The sequence below is a fragment of the Panicum virgatum genome, chromosome 1N (assembly GCF_016808335.1).
Source record: "Panicum virgatum strain AP13 chromosome 1N, P.virgatum_v5, whole genome shotgun sequence".
NCBI lineage: Eukaryota > Viridiplantae > Streptophyta > Magnoliopsida > Poales > Poaceae > Panicum > Panicum virgatum.
Genome location: NC_053145.1, coordinates 55,819,598 through 55,838,891, shown reverse-complemented (window position 1 = coordinate 55,838,891; position 19,294 = coordinate 55,819,598). Strand labels below are relative to the sequence as shown.

The 19,294-nt window shown below is 45.5% G+C and overlaps 3 protein-coding genes across 4 annotated transcripts; 1 reads left to right on the top strand and 2 right to left on the bottom strand.

The window, feature by feature from the left end:
• Positions 1-1,561: 1,561 nt before the first annotated feature.
• Positions 1,562-3,629, top strand: LOC120656809 (2-C-methyl-D-erythritol 2,4-cyclodiphosphate synthase, chloroplastic-like). Its single transcript, XM_039934992.1, has 3 exons — positions 1,562-2,021; positions 2,125-2,255; positions 3,199-3,629. Exons 1-3 carry the CDS (start codon positions 1,709-1,711, stop codon positions 3,430-3,432), a joined length of 678 nt encoding a protein of 225 aa, XP_039790926.1. The 5' UTR covers positions 1,562-1,708; the 3' UTR covers positions 3,433-3,629.
• Positions 3,630-4,198: 569 nt separating this feature from the next.
• On the bottom strand, positions 4,199-6,325 carry LOC120653696 (pentatricopeptide repeat-containing protein DOT4, chloroplastic-like). The gene has a single exon (XM_039931381.1). It carries the CDS (start codon positions 6,323-6,325, stop codon positions 4,199-4,201), a length of 2,127 nt encoding a protein of 708 aa, XP_039787315.1.
• A 115-nt stretch (positions 6,326-6,440) lies between these two features.
• LOC120656808 (CAAX prenyl protease 1 homolog) lies at positions 6,441-11,571 on the bottom strand. Of its 2 annotated transcripts, none has more exons than XM_039934990.1 (14): positions 11,243-11,571; positions 10,259-10,406; positions 10,051-10,135; positions 9,885-9,980; positions 9,039-9,104; positions 8,759-8,857; positions 8,459-8,572; positions 8,239-8,349; positions 8,082-8,144; positions 7,887-7,979; positions 7,528-7,641; positions 7,288-7,359; positions 7,137-7,202; positions 6,441-6,908 (listed from the first exon to the last, which is right to left on the bottom strand). In XM_039934990.1, exons 1-14 carry the CDS (start codon positions 11,271-11,273, stop codon positions 6,789-6,791), a joined length of 1,278 nt encoding a protein of 425 aa, XP_039790924.1. In that variant the 5' UTR covers positions 11,274-11,571; the 3' UTR covers positions 6,441-6,788. The 2 variants fall into 2 exon arrangements, with proteins under 2 accessions (XP_039790924.1, XP_039790925.1); XM_039934991.1 differs by having other exon boundaries at positions 6,472-6,905; positions 11,243-11,562.
• Between the last annotated feature and the right edge of the window lie 7,723 nt (positions 11,572-19,294).

Sequence of the window (19,294 nt, the reverse complement as noted above, 5' to 3'; positions counted from 1 at the left end):
ATAAGGACCGGTTCATAGAGCGACAACCTGGGACAATAGCGCTACCACAAGACTGGAATGGGACGGGGAGGGGAGGTACCTGGGACAATAGCGCTACCTGGGACAATAGCACGGTCTTTTTGGTTTGGAGTAACTTACCTGCGGGGTAGGGGAGGTAAGCTTCTATGGCCCTCGTACTGAGTGGCCTCGTCTGTGCTTGGTCTGCGCACCTGTGTCTTGACGCCCACTAGACCTGCTCCATAGTCGCCGATCCATCCTCGTGGTTACTCCTTACCAACGAGATTCTTTGTAAAGGCCTCGTAGTGTGCTTGCTAGCCATCTCACCTAAGGAAGTGTGATGAACAACTAGCGTAGCCCACGACTTGTGGGTAAAGATGTGCAACCTCTGCAGAGTGTAAAACTGGTATACTAGCCGTGCTCACGGTCATGAGCGGCCCAGATCCTCTTTTTGATTAGTGGGGTTATCTTCCTTTGATTAGGGGGGTTTCCCCGGGTGGCTTGGTTTGGTTTGGTTCTCAGTAGTATCATAATTAATTCTGACTAATTACTATGTAATTGAGTTATGGTAATTCATCAACTTGTAGTAAATCGCTGTAATAAAGCTTTGCCAAGACTTAAAAGCTAATGCAGTTGAGTCAGCCAACTTTAGAGGCTCATAGTTTGTGTTATACTTGTTGAGTACGAGTTGTGTACTCACCCTTGCCTCCTCTACACTTTTTCCTCTTGTTCTTTTGGGATACTCTACTGCTGCTCAGTTCCTGCCGACGCGAGGGAGTTCATCCGGAGCTACCAGGAGTACGAGGACTTTTAGGCGTTCGTCTCCCAATCGACGTCCCTGTGGTGCCCTGCTTCCGAGAATTCTTCGTATATGTATTTTACGTTTTCGCTGTATCAGACATTTTGTCATTAATGTAATAAATAACATTCGTACTCGCTTTATTATATCTTTTTACGTGATATGTGATGTGATATACTGTTCATTCTGTTGTATATACGTGTGACTTGATTCTGGCACGTATATGATTGCTCGGTTTATGTCCTTTTATAAACCGGGTGTTACATTCCACAAACCAAACAAAAAAGTGAGAGGCAAGAAGATGATGCACATGTACCACTCCATTCCTCAAACCAAAACACCCCCTAATTTTTATTATTTGAGGTGGTGTTTTCAAATGCTTTGGTTTTACTTTTTGTTTTTGCAATGCTACTCAAGTTGTAAAAGAAGTTCCAAAATTTGCAAACAATTGTAAAACGTTAAATAATGGAAGGCATAGTGCGAAACGAGAAGTTCCTAAGAAGTAGAATATGATCTTTGGATTCTATTATGGATATCGTCAATTGCCACAAAATGTTCTATCAACATATTTAGAAATCAATTTTCTTTTCGAATCAAAATTTGTTTTGATGGACGCACAGAGTACACTAAATTATGTAGACCCTAAGCTACTTATAAAACTATACGCTACCTCTACCTGTGTGCCCAACGACCGTGATCAGGCGCAACTGGACTGGAATGCTCGTGCTAATTTTGGTCAAAATGGGTTTGCGACCTGTCCCTGCCTCACCTACTAGGAGTGCTTAACAAAAGCCTCCAAGCTGCGGTGCCGCCATCGCATCTCCATCGCCAGATAATTCCGACACACGAATTTCTTCGGTTCCTCCTCGCGCTCCTCCCCTTCCCCGAGCAACCACCAGCAGCAGCGGCGCCATGGCCACCGCCTCCTCCCTCTTCCTGTCCTCGTCCCCCATCTCCACCGCGCCGCGAACCCGCAACGGCCCCGCGGCGGCCTGCCCTCCCTCCGCCCGGCCGTCCCTGCGCCTCCGGCAGAGGCCGTCCCCGGCCATCGCGGCCGCCGTGCAGGCCGAGCACCAGTCCGCCGTGGTCGCGGCGCCGAAGCCGCCCGCGCTCCCGTTCCGCGTCGGACACGGGTTTGACCTCCACCGCCTCGAACCGAACCTCCCGCTCATCATCGGCGGCATCAACATCCCCCACGACCGTGGCTGCGAGGCCCACTCCGACGGTACGCTTCACATACGCCTTCTGTTCTGTTCGCGATTGGTATCCATCTCGTGCCCCCCAATTTTCGTGACCGCGCGTGTTGGGGAATTTCGCCTTGTGCACAGGGGACGTGCTGCTGCACTGCGTGGTGGACGCGATTCTCGGCGCGCTGGGGCTGCCAGACATCGGGCAGATCTTCCCAGACTCAGACCCACGGTGGAAGGGTGCCGATTCTTCCGTGTTCATGAGGGAAGCTGTAAGTTTCTCTTCTTTCTAGTGATGAGTGCTTGTTGAATGCTTCATCGTAACGAAATGTAGAGTTTCTGTAAGCATGGTAGATTCTTGAGAAAACAGTTGGATAGTCCCTACCAATTGATATGAAGCGTGTCATATATTGATTACCAGAAACTTGCTGAATAATTCGTAAATTCACTTCATATATCATACTGTGTTGCTCAACTAGTTTTTCTACTCGTATTTGTTATAGACTTATAGCTTTTTCTGAACAAAATGTAAGGGTCTCTGCGTGTCTTGTGGTATTTGGAATGGAGAACAGACTGGAATCCATCCTTGAAAACACGACAGTTTATTCCTTCCGTGCTTCACGATTCCACTAGTCTACTTTTCCTGTATTTTAAAGCACTCGAACCATTAGATTAGATGTGCATTCCTGATTATGTCAACAGCCTGCTGTACACGTTTCAAAAAAAAAAAACAGACTGGTGTACAAGATGCCTTGGCAGTCCTCACACGAGTTGCTGACTGCGAAGTGTGGTCTTTGACCTTTGGACACTTCAAAAGGCAGAAAGTATTCCACGTTTTACATTTTTAGAACAAGGCATGCGCCATGTGCATAGAACGTTGACTCCACATTTGCTTTGTGTACTTTGGACCTGCCGCTGAACAAAAATTATCATATGCCCTAGAATTTTGTATCATCCTCTAATCTTTTTCTACATAAGCCACTTGACTGTTGAAAGTTAGCTTAGTTCCAATTATTTAGCTTACTTTGTTAACAAATATTTAGCATAACACTTTATTAGAGCGTGATGTTATAAAATCAGAGCATGATTGTGTCCTCTTCTCATACTAGAACTTTTTTATATTTTATACGTTGAAGTGCTGTAGTCTGTAATACAGAAGCTGATGAAACTGATGCGCCATCCTGTTAACATACTTGGGTTCTCATGCAATTTCAGGTGAAATTGATGCATGAAGCAGGCTATGAGCTGGGCAACCTTGATGCTACACTGATCTTACAAAAACCAAAACTCAGTCCATTCAAGGAGACAATCCGATCCAACTTGTGTGACCTACTTGGGGCAGATCCATCTGTCGTCAATCTCAAGGCCAAGACGCACGAGAAGGTTGACAGTCTGGGGGAAAACAGGAGCATAGCTGCCCATACTGTAGTTCTTCTGATGCGGAAGTAGAAAACTGGAAGAGTGGAAGTAGTGAATTGTATGATTGTATCCTATTACAGGGATTGAATTTTAGTGTGAACAAAAGGCTGTTACGTTATACCTGTGTAACCTGTCCTTCAGTGATCTGGTCACTATGGGGAATCTCCATGTCGGTGAAACGATAAAGCTGAATGCAATGAGAAGTTTTCTGTATTTAGATTATGTTTCGTTTATTTGCTCCATGGATTTTTCCGCCTGTGCCGACCATGTATCATTGCTGAGTTTTCTTGTGATTGAGGTTCATATTGAGAAACGGAGGTCTGAGTGACCATCCAGTAAAGTCACATATTCATCTAGCCTTGCTTACCAGAAATCCAGAATGGAACCAGAATTGTAAATGTTCACAAGATACACATCAAATCGTGGGTTAAATCCAGATAGAATTTAAATGAATTCATAACTATTACTCAAGCTGACAATAAAATACACTAGAGGGTGCAGGACAAGAAGCTGACAGCAAACATGGACGGTCCAAACAGACAACAAAATAGCGCTGCTAAGCACAGCACAATTTCAACAAGTGAGGCAACATATATAAGATCAAAGAGAACAGAAGCTTTCTATAGTTCCATTTTTGTTCTATTTATTTACTTCTTATCATTACCTTCAGCATCCGAAACAATAGCCCCACTGTAATTTTAATTCTAGGATGATGAAGTAAAAGTACAAAGGTCGGTTTCATCAGTCTAACTAACCAAAACAAATACGTGCACCTATTAAAACATCCCTACATCAACTAAACTGTGCTAATTGGACCTAATTTATGCACATCAGCAGCTAGGTCGGCCATGTGCTTGTTCATACCGTGCCATACTGAATATATCTTTTCCGCTTCATGATGCCTAGTATCTGCTGACACAAACTTAAAACCCTCAACCCTTCCAACATCTACAAAGCTCCACCCTGTCTCCTTTCTCAAACCGACTCTCCTCAAATCAGTCCTAATCATTGCAGCATCTTTCCATCTCCCAGCCACGGCGTATGTATTTGCCAAGGAGACTCTCCATATGTCGCTCTCAGGTTCCAAGGCTGACAATTCGTTAGCAGCCTTTTCTGCAAGATCAACATTCCCATGAAGCTGGCAAGCAGCCAGAAGAGGCCCCCAGATAGATGAGTTGGGAGGTACGAGCATATCCCTGATGAATTCTTCTGCTTCAACAAACCTCCCAGATCTTCCAAGCAGATCAACTACACAGGCATAATGGTCCATGCTAGGTTCAATGCCGTGGTCCGTTCTCATGCTTTCGAAGCACTTGTAGCCTTCTGATATCAAACCAGCATGACTGCAAGCTGATATCACACTCACAAATGTGATAGCATTTGGCACAGGAGTTCCAGCATCTTTCAGCTGGTTGAAAATCCTTAGAGCTGAATGACCATCTCCATGCATCCCATAAGCATTGATCATTGAATTCCAGGAAACAAGGTCCTTAATATCCATCCCCTCAAAGATCATCTGAGCAAAATCAATTCTTCCTAACTTAGCATACATACTTATGAGAGCATTGCATATTGAAACATCATGCAAGAAACCAGATTTCATGATGCATCCGTGGAGCATCTGCCTTTGATGCAGTAATCCGGCATTGGAACAAGCCTGCACAATGCTCAAGATTGTGACAAAGTCAGGAGCAAGCCCACCACCACCAGCATGAAGAGCGCTGAAAAGCTCCATGGCTTCGTTCACATGGTCACTCTTGGCAAGGCACGAGATAATGGTGTTCCATGAGACAACATCCTTAGCTTCCATGCCACTGAACACCAAATGAACTGCATCAACTTGCTCAAATCTAGCATACATGCCCATGAGGGAGTTCTCAACGCCGATGCTCGGGAAAGCACCCATTTTAATCAGGTGTGCCTGGAATCCCTCCCCATTCTTCTGGGATCCTGAAATGGTGCAGCCGAACAGAATTGCCGCGAGAACATCCTCATTAGAACACACATTCCCACTCTTCAGGTACGCACCATTAAAAAGCTGCATAGCTTCTTGAACAAATCCATTCTTTGCATACATCATGATGAGAGAATTCACCACCACTGAGGGATCGTCCTCGAGCTCCAACAGAACAACAAGAGCATGCACCGGACCAAACAATTCCGAGGCGCCCATCAAAGAGCACGCCTGGATGATGCTCAGCATCGTGACATTGTTCGGGAGGATGCCATCTTCCAGCATCATGACGAACACGTCGAGGGCCTCTTCGAGCATACCATTGAGCACGCACCCTGATATGATGGCCGTCCAAGAGACAACATCTCTGCAGGGCAACCCAAGGACCAGCCTCCGCGCGCTCACCACATCCCCAGCCTTGGCGTACATGTTGACCAAGGAGCCAACCACGAAGGGGTCGCCGCAGAACCCACCTGCCACGAGGTAGCCGTGCACCATCCTCCCCAGCCTCCCGTCCCTGGCGAGCCCGCAGGCCTGCAGGACCGCGGCCGCCGTGAACTCGTTGAGGCGGACGGCGGCGGCGTCGTCCTCGGCCTGGTCGCCGGCACTGCCCCAGGCCAGCATGTCCAGGAAGGCGCGGAGGGCGTCCAGGGGTGCGCCGCGGCGGCAGTGCGCGGAGATGAGGGGGGCGTAGGTGGCCGCGTCGCGGCGGGGCATCTCGTCGAGCATGCGGAGCGCGCGGGGGAGGAGGCCGCATTGGAGGTACGCGTGCAGCGGGGAGTTCGAAGCGGAGAGGGGCTGCGCGGGGTGGAGAGCGCCGGACTTGAGGAGGGCCGCGTGGACCGCGGAGGTGAGCTGGGCGTCGCGCCGAGCCGCGGCCCCGCGGAGGAGGGCGACGGAAGAGGCGGGAGCGGCGGTGCTGCCGCCCTGCGTAGGCGGTGGCGACGAAGGGGTCGCGAGTGAGAGCATCGCAGCAGCCTGATGGGCGCGCGGCGGCAGGGGTGTGCGCTTGTATCGGAGGGTGGAGTTCAGCAACTCATCGCATCCCCAGACCCCAGGTGAAAGACGTGTAAAATATTGTGTATTTGCGTTCCTAAGCCGGATACGAGAGCTTAAGAAAGGTACATCAGAGCATATCTAGTGTTTGAATAGCTGATTTGCTTATAGTTCTCAATATTCGAAACACTAATACATCAGAGCATCTAGGAAGTCGATTGATGAATAGCAACACCTCTATGTGTCCCCTGATACCCTGTATGCACGCTTGTGCCGAACGCTTTTACAGAACTTCGACAATACTCTCCTGTATCAAACACCTCAACATCCAAACGCTGAATCGGTGCCTTGTGCGTGGCAGGGAAATCCATATGGAAAACCTCACACAGGGGTCAGGGTTTTGCTCAAGAACAACGTAAGCTCTGATGGGTTCCAATTAGTCTTCTTTTTTGCTGTCCGGATCATCCAGAGCCTGCAGCCGTTCCACAAGGGGTGGGTGGGAGTAGTGATATGCAGAATACCATGGATCGGTGTTCATTGCAGACAAGTTCTCCTCCTGAAATTTTAGAACATGCTTCAGGTTACTGAATGCAAATATTGTGGCAGGTTAACAGTATGCTAACAAACATTCTCACTAATGAGTAAAACAAGGGATGCTAATAAATGAAGTTGCTCGATTGTTGACGGAGTGAAAGCATGCCATGTATATGATCACCTTGCAGTTCAGATGTCCTTTACAAAAAGAAGAAACACAGATTCAATTAAAATGGATCTAGATAATTACCTGTAGTTTAACAAGGGCCGCTCGGAGCTGAGGGGCATATCCAAGGTTCTTGGCAAAGGCGTCGGCCTAACGATTGGATTAAAGTTAGTGCAACCAAAAGGTTTAAAGCTGTCAATAGCAGGAAACTTGGGAGGCATATAGAAGAATGAACCTGGAATTCAAATGCTCTACTGACAAGATTCAGGCAAAAGCTCAGAAGGTGTTGAAGAGGTATTATGGTGTGCTGTAATCAAAGAGACACATGCGTCAATCGAGCAACAACGGTAATAATGCTGGAAATTCATAGAACAATGCATCTCAATTTTCAAAACTAGTTTAAATCAAAAGTTGGTACCAAAAAATTTGTGAAAGAATAAAATAAATGCTTGTTGAAAATATGTTTATAACATACCTGGAAAATGATTAATCCAATTATTATTGGCTGATCCTCAAAACCAAAACTCTCAAAGAGATCTTTGGAGTTCCTTACTAGAGTATATCCTCCAAATTGCAGAAACATAAGCAGCTGCACAAAAAGCAATGGTGAAACGAAAATGAAAAAATTCAACAGTCAAAAAATGGTTGAAAGATAACAGTCTCTCATTTTCTTCCAGCAACTAGATGATTTATGATACATCATGCACAAATTCCACTCACAACACTCAAGAACTGTATGACCAACCACTCAACACAAATTCCACTCACATTTTCTTCCGTAACTGATGTAAAAACATGAAAAGGTCATAATTTGTTATTTTAATGAGAGAATACCTGGACAGCTATAAAGGAATAGGCAGTATGATTGAGTTTCCAGTGCCCAAGTTCATGTGCAATAACAGAAACTATCTCATCCTCATTACTGCACTGAAATCAACAAAAAGAAACAGGTTAACTTTGCGCATACATGCTATCATTTTTTATGAAACAAAATAAGTGGCAAAAGCAAGATTTTCTGAAGCATAGAACCTGCTGAATTAACGTGTCGTAGAGTACTATGCGTTTGTTCTTGAAAAAACCATACATGTAAGCCTGAAAGAGAATTGTCAGTTTAAATAGCAGCATTATATTACCGTTTACTAGATAGAAATGAACCCCAACTCTGGATGCAGAGTAATTAACACACATTACTGTGGCTTGATCTGGTAGACCCATCTACCACGAAAAGCTTTTTCAAAGGAAATTTGAGGGAAGCTGCCAACTTCTCTATTTTCTCCCTGAGTACTCCTTCAGGAAGCTGATGACACCAGTGCAACCACAAAATTCAATCTCAACTCAGAATAACCTTTGTACTAATAAGATATGATCGTGCCAATTTAGTACGAAATAAGTAAAACAGTACTCACAGGTGTGAACTTGTTGAACAAAGGAGCAATCACAATGGGGTATATTGTCATCATCAGGAGAGCTAATACAAACATAAAACCCCAGAGATATATGGCCAGGTAAGGTCCTCCAATCTGACACAATACATGAAAGATTGAATGAATCAGTTGAGGCACTTACATGACACTACTACAAGCAGTATGTGATTTAGATTCTGTGGACTTTAGAAAACCAACCAACACAAACAGGACGAAGGAAAAACATGTGTTGTACACATAATTCATTAATTAATGTTTAAACAATAGAACAAGAGAAGTTACCTGTACTATGTAGATGATAGCAGCCACGATTGGTGGGCCCAATATCATGGATAGTAAAATTCCTTTGACCATATCCCTAATGAAGAGCCATATAGTTTGCTACAAGGTACAGAGCAAGAGAAATCTCAGTATAGATAATCAAATATATCAGGAAATGGAAAGTATAATTCATAAGTCCAGTAACTTACTTTAGTACTAATCAATCACGGCAAGTTGCAAAGTTTCAAACAGATATTCCTAGCTTACAAATAAAAGGAAAATTTGGAAAATGGGAACACACCTTGTTAAAACCATGGCGAGCCTCTATGACAAAAGTTGAATAAAGAGAGAATGGCAAGTCTGTAATCTGCATTCCATTAAGTACACATTAGTGTTTCAAATCAAGTACTGGATTTGACACCCAATGCAATGTGCTCCAAACAGAAGTTGTTTCTCCATAAAAGAACAACATGGCACAGTTAGGGCTGATTGTGGGCACAGCTATGAGCACAGGTCCAGGTTCAAAATTAATGGCTAGTCACTGAAGCAATTTAGCGAGAAAAGAACTGACCTGACTACTGAACCCAAAAGAACTCAAAATCTTGATCCACGCAAATTCAATATATAAATGCAACATGCACCTTCTTTTTAAACAAAATCTAAGCATTTAGTGAGATGTTAAATAGACATGAGGAAGTAATATGATAATAGATAAATCGCTTCTTTTTCTTCTTCTTTAGTTTTACAATAAACAGAAACTTTCCGAAAAAAACAAGAAAATGTATTAGTTCAACAAACACAACATTTTTGGACCCAAAACACGGCAGGGCATCGCATGCAACAAGGGGTTTATAGATACCACAAATCACAATGCTCCACTCGCCAGTCGCCCAGCCCTGACTCCTAAGTCCTAAGTCATAACAATTATTAACATCATACCCATAGATGACCCAGCATGGCAGCATTTGAAGTTAGAGCACAATATAGCTACCGGTTCAACGAAAGGAAGCAAATGTCTCACTTTATACATATTCCATTTTAAGTGCCGAAAGACTATTAAAGCTAATCAGAGTGCAATACTGCAATATAGATAGGGGAAAAACATAATTAACTTAACATAGATTATAGTCTAGGGAGGTGAGAGTACCTGTGACCAAACCATGGCACCAGCTAAGAATGCAAGGGTGTGTATTATCTCATTCTCAGCATTCAAACCAACCTTTGTAACTAATTCTCCAGATCTCTGAAGAAAGAAATGATCAGCCAAAATACTTGCATAAGGATATTGATTGAAGCAAGGGATTTGTTTTTACCTTCCAAAACCAGGGAAGAACTTTATAGTACAGTATTGCAGTATCCATTAATATAGTCACAGCCTCATGAACAAAATGGAAGTAGCTGTCAGATGAAGCAGAAACTTCAGAATCAACAATCCAAATAGATAAGTCAGCTAATGAATTTGGGCATCAGAAATTGTTTCAAAATGAAGGTTGCAAAAAGGTACAGCAGCACTCTATGAACCTTTTGTCAAGGCTATAATCTCTGGAACGTTTGAATTTTTCATCACTAATTACTCCCACCAGGGGTTTCGGCAAAGTTGGCAACTTGAGGGCTCTATGCTGACGGATGTCAAGATATGTCTCAAATATGTACATGAGAATCATAAAGCCTGCACAGGGATACAAGTTGATAAAAGCATCAGTCATACAAAGTAAATAACCATGAAAGTAAACATATCACGTAACCAAGGAATAAGATCTAAATTGTTGGCTTCATCCATATTAACAGCGGATAAACTTTAAATTGATTCAACCCCATACTTGGTAGCAGAAAATGATAATGACAAAATTTGAAAAGACCCATCAGGCCATCACAAAATTATATTGCTACGGACCATTGTACACTAAACATCAATCAAGTCTGTAACGTATTGCATAGTGACAGAAGAACAGAGATTCGAATCACAAACACAAGTTCACAGATGCAGTTGACTAAAACAATCTTAGTCAATATATTCAATAGTAAGTTAGAAGCTCACAGGCATCCCTTCACTCTTTCCACTAATCAAAACTATGGACGCTCTTCACTGCACTGATAAATAAAGTTTCAGACTCTCTGGCCTTGTGTTCTGAGTTATTTATTTCCCAGATCAAGTACCTAAACGATGGACACTGAGCCAAAACCAAAAAAGGCAAGCTGTGTATACTAGAAACATTGAATCACCCAATATCACCAGACAGCATTCATTCAATCACTGCATATCAACATCGTCCGCACATCACTCTCCCAAGCACGGGAACCAAAGCACCCATCAGGCGTCCGCGGCGCTTAATCGCCTCCGAGGCACGGTCAAATCCAGCGGCGAAGAAACCCCTCACTCCGCCACCCCCACAAACCCTAGGGTTTAACCGCGGATCCCGCGTCTCACCCAAATCCGAGACACCATAAGGATCGATCGAGCGACTGCAATACCACGAAAAGAGCAGCGGGGAGGCGGAGACTTACACAGCACGGCCTCCAGGTAGGGCAGCGCCATTGGAGGCGGGGGGAGGCGGAGGCCGGAGCGGCGGGGTTGCTTCGGAAACCGAGGGGCTGAGCCTGGGGCCGAAGGAGAGCGAGTATTATGAAGCCGGGAAGCGTGACGCGGTGCGGGTACGGATGCTTTGCTCGATTCCGCTGCACGGAGGCTCGGAGCTGGGGAAGAAAGGAAGGTATGAAGGCTGCGCTCACGCCGAAGCTGTGGGATCCGGCTGAAGACCGCGGCTTCGCAGGGAAGCTTTTGCCGCGTTGAATGCTGCCCTGCGGCTTGGGCTCTGGGCGTCGGTTCCTTCCACTGCACGAATCGGGCGCAGCACGAGGGAGAGGGATGGATGATGGCGCGGGGCCGTATGGGCTGTTGCAGACCTCGATGGATTAGGAGTGGGCCTGTGTCACCGCCGCGCGGTTTTTTCTTTTTTATATTTAAAAAAAATTAAAATTTCAAAAATATATGTCCGTTTTGAAATATTTCAAAAATATACCCCAGTCGCCCTCCCATAGGGCGACAGACCCAAAGTGTAATTTTTTTTTCTTCAAATTTGCAACGAAGTCCCTGGAGAAAAAAAAAGCCCTGTCGCCCCCCAACGGGCGACAGGGGGGCGACAGGGGCCTGTCGCCCGTTGGGGGGGCGACAGGGCTTTTTTTTTCCAGGGATCTATTTTGAGCTATTCGAGCGTGTATTCATCATCATCGTCGGCAAGATCTCGGCCGCTAACTCCTACCGCACGTAACTTGTCCTTCATTAAATCACGGGAAAAAATCGCAAGAACTTCCCTTATTTTACGAGCATTATGGAACCCACAAACATAATAAGTTCACATCAATAATATTTATAGAAACAAATGACAAGTAACCTACCACAATCATAAACATCGGATACAAATAAGCGGTCCACAGCTATCTCATTACAAATAAACATCAGATACATCTAACCACCCCTAGGGCGTCGGACCCTCTTAGCCCTCTGCTGGGCACGAACATGTCCCTCGGAGTAGGTGAGAACATCCGGAGACCTCACCTGTCGCTCAGGACGCGCAAGGGGCTGCGGTGTCTGCTGCTGAGAGATCCCAAGTGGTGCTCCTCCTATCTGTGAATACCCCAAGACATCAGGGTCACCTTGCGCGGCAGGCTCTTATGGACTCAGCATCGTGAAGTGCATTCTGAGGACACTTCTTGTAGTTGTGACTCAATGATCCACATTGGCTGCAACGCTTTTGTGCCCTGCTTGCTTCCGACTCGTCCATACCATTCCGAATACGACGTGTCTGACGGCGGCCTTTGCCTTTCTTAGTGGCTGGATCAGGAATAAACATCTTATTCTCATTATCTTGAGTGAAAGGCCCCACAATTCCAATCCCGTATACCTCATGTCCCCATGTGGATACAGCTGCTTCCTTGCTGAAGTACGGTGAAACAAATAGTCCTGGCTGTAACGCAGACTCTGCACATGCCGCAATGAGATGGGGGCATGGCATATGCAATAACTTAGGTTTCATGCAGGAGCAGAATGCTTTGCCATCAACTGTAATCAAACTCTCATGTACTACTCTATCTCTACGGATACCACGACCACTTCTATCCTTGCATAGAACCTCAAATCTATGCTCCATTGTACATGTGGATATGACGCGGTGCAGTTTGGCCTTTTCAATCTTCTCTTGCATATATTGTGTCACTCTTTTGCAAAACTGAATTTGGGGGTTGCTGATGTTTATGCTTGCAGCCGTGTAATGCTCTCTGAAATACTTCATGCACCCATACATGATGAACTCAACAATTCCCACAAGTGGAAAAGCACGACAAGAACGCATAACCATATTGAAACACTCTGCATGGTTCGTTGTCTGAATACCATACCGTATTCCGTTGGTATCATAAAGGAATGACCATTTCTCCTTAGGTGCACCTCGAATCCAGTGTGAAAATGGCTTCTCAATTGAATCCCTAGCCTCTGCAGCCTGACTCGTGCCTGCTCCTGATGCCCTTACCTTCACTAGCTCTGCAGTCAACTGATCAAGCATCTGCCATAATGCATTGAATTTTCTTTGTTGATTTTGGGTGCACAACCTCTTAAACAGGTTCTTAAGATCCTTGTTCTTGAAGTGTTCATAGAAGTTTGCACCCATATGCCTAATGCACCACCTGTTTTGGACATCGGGCCATAATGGAGGCGTTGTCGCAGTTCCACGTTGCAATTTCAGTATTGATTGCAGGATACCTGCATGCCTATCACTAATAAGGCACACATCTGGACGTGCAGCAACAACATGAATCTTCACTCGTTCAAGGAACCAATACCAACTGTCTATGTTCTCATTCTCAACAAATGCAAATGCGAGCGGAACAATTTGGTTGTTGCAATCTACACCGATTGCGGTGAGTATCTGACCTTTATATCTTCCAGTCAAAAATGTGCCATCAATGCAGATCACCGGAAGACAAAACTGAAATGCTCTAACACAAGCACCTATGCAAAAGAAGGCTCGTTGCATAATTCTTTGTCCCCTAGTCACGGCTGGTACAAGGTATGTGTCATAAAAGCTTCCAGGATTTCTAGCAGCAACCTGGGATAACATACGAGGTAGGTTATCATATGATGCCTCGTATGTGCCGAACCGCATCTCGAACACCCTTTGTTTAGCCCGCCATGCCTTCAAATAACTGATGGTGTACTGGTAAGTCTGCTCAATGTGTCGAACAATCATTTTTTGCTCATAATTTAGGTTGTCCATAATAAACCCATACATTTGCTTTGCAACAAAGTCGCATGATATATTGCGATGCGAGGGAAAAACTTCTGACAGCAAACAAGTGTGCTCCGTGACAATGGAACATTTTCAGTTTGACTTCCATTTTCCCTTGAATGCATGTACTCGCCATGGACATCCAGCATTAACACACTTCACCTCATATTCTTTACTGCCAGACTTTACGACTCTAAATTCTCGTTTCAATGAGATTGCCCATAGTCTCACAGCATCTTTTACGGCTTCAATGTTTGGATATGTTGCACCTTGCACTACCTCATTCCCTCTGTACTCCCACTCCTGATTTCGTACATCTTCTGCGACATGACTGCCAAAATCATGCTCTTTCCACTCTTTTGGCAATGAGTACTGCTCGTCATCAGATGAGTCCTCATATTCTTCCATCTCTATTGTGGTTTGGTCTTCTGCCTCCATCTCGTCCACAATGCTATGTATCCTCTCTCCCTCATCAGCAAGGCCCTGTGGTCCCATGTTTTGGTTCTCTGTCTCTTCTGACTCATCTTGCTCAACATAATTGGTCTCTCTTCGAATACTCGGAGTCCCTTGATCTGCACAATATTGGATTTCATTTTGTGTCTTTTTCTGAATTTGAACAAGAATGGCCAGAGGCCACCCACGCTCTAGAGCTGCTTGCATGTACTTCTGCCAGTCATCAGTGCTGTGTATCATCATTAATTCCCATAATTCACTTTCTACCTCCCAATTAACAAGAGACTGGACAGTAATCACATGTGTCAACGGATCAACATGGAACCCACGCTGCAGCCACTTACATATGGAACCAAAACTTCTTTCCAGAGGTTTGTCTATGCCGCTAGATGTGCGCTTAAAGACAGAAAGATCTACTCTATTTGGCCCATACATAACATTGTATTCACCATAAAATACTTGAAACTGCATCTTGCTCGACATATCTGTATATCACATAATACTTATCGAGTTATACTCTTTACTTCACTACTTTATTCAATAATCCGTAGAAACTAAGTATGAAATTCAACTACAACGTATAAGTATTCATAACAACGTGATGACACTCAAATTCTATACTGCATATGCCAAATTCTATTCTAAATCATAATTAATTTATAAACACGTCTCTAATAGTACTGCAATTGTAATAATAAATGCGTAGTACTAATTTTCTAAACTAATTTACTACTACGTAACTACAAACTAAAGTATCATTGAACTTCTACTTAAATGGTTCTACTATAGCACTAATTAAATTAAATTACTCATATTAAAATACGTAGTACTTAAATATAACAATATTTAAACTAAATGTACTAACCTGCAGGTCACAAGTGCTGAATCCGGCAGGGCTTCGCCGCTTTCCTTCTCCTCACTCCTCTCTTTTTTCTGGATTTTTGGTGGAATTTTCGGGCTCAAATGAGGAGAGAAGGGGAGGGCTGGACCTTTTATAGGGGGGCACCCCCGGTCGCCCGCGGGGGGGGGGGGGGGCGACAGGCCCCCTGCCGCGCCCGTGGGCCGGGCCCAGAGGCGGTCGCCCGTGGGCTGGGCAACAGGCCCCTGTCGGCCCCCCAACGGGCGACTGGGCCTTTTTTTTTCTCCAGGGACTTCGTTGCAAATTTGAAGAAAAAAAAATTACACTTTGAGCCTGTCGCCCTATGGGAGGGCGACCGGGTATATTTTTGAAATATTTCAAAACGGACATATATTTTTGAAATTTTAATTTTTTTTTAAATATAAAAAAGAAAAAACCGCCACCGCCGCGGCCACAAAGCTAGCTAGCCCACCCAGGGCGTACCGGTGTCACAGATGGGCCAAAATGGACGCACGCATCTAAAAGTCGCTTGCTGGACTGGACTGGTATGGATGTACATGTACAGCTGCACAGAGCGAGCAGTTGTCTAATGACAGACTCGCTCTGACCAAATCATCAGACATCAGTGCGGATGAAACTGTTCCTCAAGAAAAGAAGTGCAGATTCGATCCCCCGTTTGGGTTCGTCACGTTACTTGCGCTACCAAATTTTTTTTATTTGCATAGAGTATTAAACAAAATTTATTTGCAAAATTTTTTCACAGATGGATGCAACTTTTCGCGATGAATCTAATGATCGTAAATAATCGATGATTGACTGCAGTAATGATACAGTAACCATCCACTAATTATGCAGCCAAAAGCCTCATTAGATTCATCTCGCGAAATAACGCAGAGGTTGTGAAGTTAGTTTTGTAAACTGACTTTATTTAATACATTTAATCAATGGTCAAAATTTGCTACAGTAACTTGCGTTACAAAACCAAAGGCCGAACTGATATGGCTGCTCGAGGAACGGCTAGCAGATTGCGTGTTACTGAGTCACCGAATAGTGTTGCAAGTGTACCGAGGAAACCAACAGTCAGGTTTAGGGACGGATGCACGAATTGAAGGTATGGGGTTCATCTCCCTCCCCCTTTCTTTAACCTCCTCTTTTCTCTCCATCTCTTTTTTCTCTTCCTCTCCCTCCTTCCTCTCTCTAATTTCCATAAAGTTCTTGGAGGTAGGGGGGCTTGAGCCTCCCAGCCCCCACACTGGCTTTGCTACTTGCGGGCTTATCAGGCATGCCGTGTAACTGGGCTGCCAGGAATCGTCGGGAGCAAAGCCTGAACCTTGCACCACCTGCAGAAAGGGCAAATGGCCAACGATGACCATGTGCGGGTAGTTCCATCAACCAGCGGCTATTGTCCACTGAGGTTGATCGATGTCATGAGTATTAAATTTTATGTCACATTAGCAAATTTGCTGATATGATAGAGTTATTGTGAGAAAAGATGAGGGGAAGTTTTATAGGACGAGTGAATAATTTTACTACTATGACATTCCTCCGACTCGGTTTTAAGTTTTCGATCATAGTAATTGTGTGATGACATCCTCCGCTGAAACTAACTTGGTAAAAATACCTGCACGCTGCAGTCAAGCAATAGAAGGAAGCAGTCCTGTTAACCTTCCCTCCGTTTACTGCTTCGTAATTTTTGCTCTGTGTGTGCGATACCTTACTTTCCCACAAAAAACAAAGGAGTTTGATACTCCTAGACGCCTTGCCAGTTGCCACGGACAAGCTAGTGTTACCTGTTACCTGTTGTTTACTAGGGTTCAAACACTAATCTATTGGCGAGTGAGCACCTAGCGACAGGGCTACGGGGCATCAGTGGGACAAATCAGGCGTATAGCCGTCGTCACCACTGCTGTCAAGCTCTAAATAAACTGGCCGTATCCGTAGCCGGTGAACAGGGGATCGAGCGGGGCCAAAGCTAGGATGCATCAGGCGGTGTTCAGATAGAGGTAAAATTTTTTTCGATAGAATCTTACTAATTTGAAGTACTAAATAAAGTCTATTTATAAAATTGTAGCATTACTGTTGCAAATCATGCATTAAGTAGGTTCATTAGATTCGTCTCGTGATTTACAGCCCATCCATATAAAAAGTTTTGTAAATAGACTTCATTTAGTACTTCATGCATGTGTCAAAATATTTGATGTGACGCTTTTTTATATTTACAGGGTTTACAATTAAAAATCTAAACAGGAACTCAGTAAGACAAGAATGTGGCGTAGAGTTGTCGTCACCGCCGTTAGCCCCGCGCGCCCGTAGGTCTTGCGCTCATGGTTAACCTAACCGGTGGGAACCGGTCCGGTTTGACCGGTTACCGGTCAAACCGGTCCGGTCCGGTTCCGGTTTCGGCCGGTACCCAACCGGCCCAAATTCAAATTTTAAATTTGAATTCAAAAAATGAAAAATTCCCAAAAAATTCATAAAAATACTTCAAGGTGTGATGAATCTAATGGTGTCAAATTTTCTCAAAAATTCATTCATTTAGTATAGTTTGTGGGAATTTAAAGTTAAATCAAAAAAGAAAAAGAAAAAAAATGGGCCGGCCCATGAAGGCCCACCGATCAAACCGGTCAAACCGGCCGGTAAACCGGTCAAACTGGTCGGTAAACCGGTCAAACCGGCCGGTAAACCGGTTGCACGGGAGCTTTTGAATTTCAAACCGGTCAAACCGACCGGTAAACCGGTCAAACCGGCCGGTAAACCGGTCGGAACCGGTTGCATAGGAGTTTTTGAATTTATTTGAATTTGGATTTGAATTCAACCGGTTTCCACCGGTTACCGGCCTAACCGGTCCGGTAAACCGGTACCGGAGGGCGGCGGTTAGGCCGGTCCGGTCGGATTTTAAAACCCTGCTTGCGCTGCTCTCTGACGAGCAAAACAACGCACGTTCTCGTACACTGATGGCCTGCAGGCCGCATCGGCATCTCGGGTTCGGGTCACCAGTTCGTTCAACTTGCTCCGATTCAAAAGGGCCGCAGGTGCCCCAGCTGCTGCAGCCCCTCATCCCTATGGCCTTATCTTATGCACAGATACTCTCATTTCTAACAAAGAACACTGCCTACCATGCCTACTCATGGCTCACGGGAACGCTCGAATCGGATTCCGATGTGTGATGCGCCGCTGACGCCCACCACCCTTGTCCGGTGGCGGTCAAGCCTGCGGGACTGCCATGCTCTCCTCGCCGGGGAGGCATTTCTCGGAGATCATCAGATGATCGGGGACACCGGCGCACGCGTCGATCGGCCCCGGTGTCTGATGCAAGGAGGATGCCGGAGGCGGGGGCGTGTAACACCGCTTGGGGACGGCAGACGGTCCGCGACGGCCCTGTTTCAACCACTCCGAAATCGAGGTTCGTCGGTCGCCGCCACGTGCCGACCGTCGGGCTCGTCCCTGGCCATCCCCGGATGACGCATTGAAGGCGAGCACCTCCCCTCCACCCACCCGCGCCCATTTCCTCACTCTCTCTCGGTTCGCTCTCCCTCTCCCTCCCAACGCCATGAGCGGAGCGTGAGCTCCTCCCGCTCGCCGGCCGAATCCGCGCGTTTCCCTCAGTGGATTTCAAATCCACCGCACCCAGAGCTCGACCACCTCCCTAGCTCCCTCCTCAACCCCTCCAACTACAGCCACAACTCCCACCTCGCCGGGAATCTCGGATTCCCCGGCCGTCGGTCTTAGTTTGGTCCAAAACTCGACCTCACCGTGGAACTCCATCGTCCGAGCACCGTTTCCTTCTCCTAAGGGCTCAAATCGATTGTAAGTGAGTCGCTAATACTCATGCACCACTCGTTCCTCCACGTTCACATTGTTTCCACGCACGTTCTCGACGCAGTCATTCTTGCCGCCACGGGCCGCACGTCGCCGACTAGGTTCGGCTCGATTTCTCTGCATGTATCACCCATGCCCGTGTGC

Bases quoted from the DNA above. Each gene is read 5' to 3' on its own strand.
- LOC120656809 (XM_039934992.1), top strand. From the start codon at position 1,709: ATGGCCACCGCCTCCTCCCTCTTCCTGTCCTCGTCCCCCATCTCCACC. The intron at 2,022-2,124 runs GTACGCTTCACA...CCTTGTGCACAG, and splicing joins CTGCGAGGCCCACTCCGACG to GGGACGTGCTGCTGCACTGC. The intron at 2,256-3,198 runs GTAAGTTTCTCT...ATGCAATTTCAG, and splicing joins CCGTGTTCATGAGGGAAGCT to GTGAAATTGATGCATGAAGC.
- LOC120653696 (XM_039931381.1), bottom strand. From the start codon at position 6,325: ATGCTCTCACTCGCGACCCCTTCGTCGCCACCGCCTACGCAGGGCGGC.
- LOC120656808 (XM_039934990.1), bottom strand. From the start codon at position 11,273: ATGGCGCTGCCCTACCTGGAGGCCGTGCTGT. The intron at 10,407-11,242 runs GTAAGTCTCCGC...ATCCCTGTGCAG, and splicing joins CTACCTGGAGGCCGTGCTGT to GCTTTATGATTCTCATGTAC. The intron at 7,360-7,527 runs GTATGTTATAAA...CTTTGATTACAG, and splicing joins TTGGATTAATCATTTTCCAG to CACACCATAATACCTCTTCA.